The sequence below is a fragment of the Clupea harengus genome, chromosome 3 (assembly GCF_900700415.2).
Source record: "Clupea harengus chromosome 3, Ch_v2.0.2, whole genome shotgun sequence".
In the NCBI taxonomy this organism is placed as follows: domain Eukaryota; kingdom Metazoa; phylum Chordata; class Actinopteri; order Clupeiformes; family Clupeidae; genus Clupea; species Clupea harengus.
The window spans coordinates 19,879,618-19,882,803 of NC_045154.1; the positions used below are offsets into that span (position 1 = coordinate 19,879,618).

The 3,186-nt window shown below is 43.9% G+C and overlaps 1 protein-coding gene across 2 annotated transcripts in view; it reads right to left on the reverse strand.

The window, feature by feature from the left end:
- The window catches only part of gnao1a (guanine nucleotide binding protein (G protein), alpha activating activity polypeptide O, a), a 102,808-nt gene extending 100,662 nt beyond the window's left edge, over positions 1 to 2,146 (reverse strand). Inside the window, exons 1-2 of one of the 2 annotated variants that reach the window (XM_012818814.3) lie at positions 1,624 to 2,139; positions 1,378 to 1,420 (exon numbers count right to left, since the gene is read on the reverse strand). In XM_012818814.3, the coding sequence (XP_012674268.1) occupies positions 1,378 to 1,420; positions 1,624 to 1,741 (161 nt within the window). In that variant the 5' untranslated portion in view covers positions 1,742 to 2,139. Of the gene's footprint in view, positions 1 to 1,377; positions 1,421 to 1,623 lie in introns of both variants that reach the window. The other variant, XM_031564903.2, reaches the window with a different exon arrangement.
- Between the last annotated feature and the right edge of the window lie 1,040 nt (positions 2,147 to 3,186).

Genomic DNA, 3,186 nt, shown 5'->3' on the forward strand with positions numbered 1-3,186 from the left:
CCTAGTCAATCCCGACACTCATTCGTGTCAAAGATTATAGCAAAATCTATAAGAAAACTTCAACACCATATCAACACTTATGAAAAAGCTGCAAATATATCCCCTCGTTTAAAGATCATTCGAAAATGGCAGAGATCCAACAAACACTTGAAAATGGGAGGCGTTTTCTATCGAGCGTCTGAAACCCGCATTCATTTGATCATTTGATCTCATTCTGAAGCATGATTTGGTTTACTCACTAAAAAAATTTCAAATGGCACACACGGTCTGCATATCTGACATATTGCAGTGCTTGGCATTAGTATCCAGACAAACGTACTTTGATTTCTTAAGCCCAACGGTCACTGTCGACAGCAGGTAGGCTATCACAAAGGCTTACATAAGGGGAGTCAGAATGTAGGCTAACAGATGTATGTGTTCCCATAAATCAAATCACATCTTCGATGACAAATAAGTCACGACTGAGATTTTAATGATGTGCAGTTGGGCACAGAAATGGGTGTCTGGGGATGGCCGCAAGAAAATAAAAATGGCCGTATGGAGAAGTTCGGGTCTTAGCTCACCATTTTATTCCACAGACTTAGGCTATTCAACCACAATGTCATACAAGTAGGCAAATGAGTAGTCCAGGTTGAATACACATTTATTAAGCACACATAAGTGTTTGCTTTAGGCCCTACTGCATATTCCAGGTGGGTTGGTTGAATGAAGTTGAGTGACAGGCCTATATTTCAATCTTTTTTCGGTACAAGCAGGCTAATAGACATCCAAATGACTAAATCTAAACCAGCTTATGGCAAGATATATAGGAAGGCAACAATATTGCCATGGGTTATTAAGACTGCCACTGGGTGGAATTTATAACAGGCTGATTTATCATATTTTAATATTTAAAGCCAATAGGTAGACCAAAGGATCAAACACGAGGGGAATCACTCCGCTGAGATTAATTGGTTGAATAATAATGTCACTGCACAAGGTGCCGGTTCCTTCAAGGTGCATAGAAGCTAAACAGGCAGAGGCTTTCAAAGAACGCTAGCCAAGACTGTAGCATACACACACACATACACGACCACAGGTTTTTGCTTTCAGCACCATTTCCGTGAACAGCACATCGATTATTCTTTCCTTCGGCAGAACCGCAAAGCTAACGTCTTACATCCATGAGCACTGACTTCCCTACGTGATCGTATCTTTGCTATAGGTAATAACTCCCTAGAAATATGGCGGACGTCCTAATCACCAACAAGGAACGGACAGTAGGCTAGATGTGTGTGCCTGTGTGTGTGTGTGTGTGTGTGTGTGTGTGTGTTGGGGGGGGGGGGGCATCCAAGCTCACATCCCACACTAGAAATTAACTTAAATCATGCCACTTACTTCATCTGTTTGACGATGGTGCTTTTGCCGGATTCCCCGGCTCCTGTTGGGGAGGAGAGACATAAGGAGGTGAGAACCCCTGCCTGCCACTGTGGCTGTTAAAATATTGCATTTCTAACATGGATATTTGCCCACAGAATCCGACTGCGGATGTACAAATACACCGATAATGTTGTGTAGGCTGTGTATTTATTGAGAGCACAAAGAACTCCGACTGTGTCGCTTTCTCCCAGAGCAGGGCATTACCTAGCAGGAGTAATTTGACGTCTTTAGCGGCAGTGACCCCATCTTCTTTGAGGTTTTTCTCGATGGCTTTGCTCCGATCCAGAGCTGCCCTCTCCTCTGCGCTCAGTGTACATCCCATGGCTAGACAAACCTCGGCTCTTCTTTTACTCCAAAACAGGCGAGGTGCAAAACCGGCAATCCCTTTTTACCTCTCTATTTCTTCCCTATCCCTCTCCAGGCTGTCTAGCTCTCTCTCTCTCTCTCTCGCTCTCTCTCCTATTGCGTCTAGCTAAAGCATTAAAACCCGGACGACAACGTGATATTTTCGATTAAAATAAAAGCCTTTCTGCGTCTCCTGCGCTCCTTTGGTCCCTCTTTCGGGGTACGTTGTACGGACTCCTCTGGTTGCGGGTGTCTACTGGGCGGCGGCGGCGGCTAAGAGCGCTCGCATCGTTCAGCTTGCTCACAATGGAGGCTCGTGCGGCGGGTAGAGGGAGAGGGCGCTCACTGCCAGACTCCACGCGCTCTCACACAATCTCCCTGACGTCAGGAACACAGGCAGCCAACGAGCATGCTCCAACTCTTGCAAGCATCTTAGAGCTGCACCCAGAAAACGCTACTCGTTCGCCTTCTTGCGAAGAAAGCAGAAATCAGTTTTTTAAAAAACACTTATAACCGCGTGAATACCATGACCTACGCGCTCTGTGGCATTACATCAGAAAATAAGCTGACAGATTGTGTCTGATGAAGAGAACACGGTTGACGGATAAACTCCCGTGATCAAGAAGAATCCCTACAAGGTGTGGTCGTGTAGCGAACAGCTTAGGAAATCTACTTCGGAATATAAATAAATAGATAAATAGCGTCCCAAAGAACCATAGCCTCAATGGCAACCCATTTCACTTAGCCGACTACTCATTTCATATCGGTGTACCTACTGTTTTAAGGGAATAACTTAAAATGGGATTCCTAGAACCTTAAAACATAGAAACAGACAAAAAGCCTGTAAATGTGATAACGCAGGCCTTTGCAAGAACACCCCTGCCATGCAAAGGGGGCAAAATTATGTTTTTATAATCACCAAAAACAAAAGCAAAAGTAAAAGTAACTCCCAATAGCAGAGACAGTTCAGATTTTGAATACACAACGAGGGTACAGGGAAGAACGGATTGTTAAAGCTGACCCATGATATGGACAGTTGTAACAGTGGCTGAGGACATTTTTTAACGTGACAGTTTGAAGGGGTAAAATAACATTTACAGCAACAGCCATGCATTATTAAAACCAAAATAGTGGAGGATATGAGATTCTCTGTAAATTGTAGTCTTTGAAGGGCTTCCCCCCTTCAAAATACCAGTGAGATAGTGCTTACAAACAGGGTGTCACATTTCCACCACAGCTCTCACCCTGCTGCCAGTATCTTACTCTACACCTCTCTGGATACAATACTGTTATTTTTTCTTAATCCATCATGTGTCTATCTGTCAGACATATTAAACTGGGTTAACAGATCATTATTAGGCCTATCATACTTAACCCAGGGTAAAAGAGAGCAGGTTAGTTGGCACACAGTTAATTTCCAGG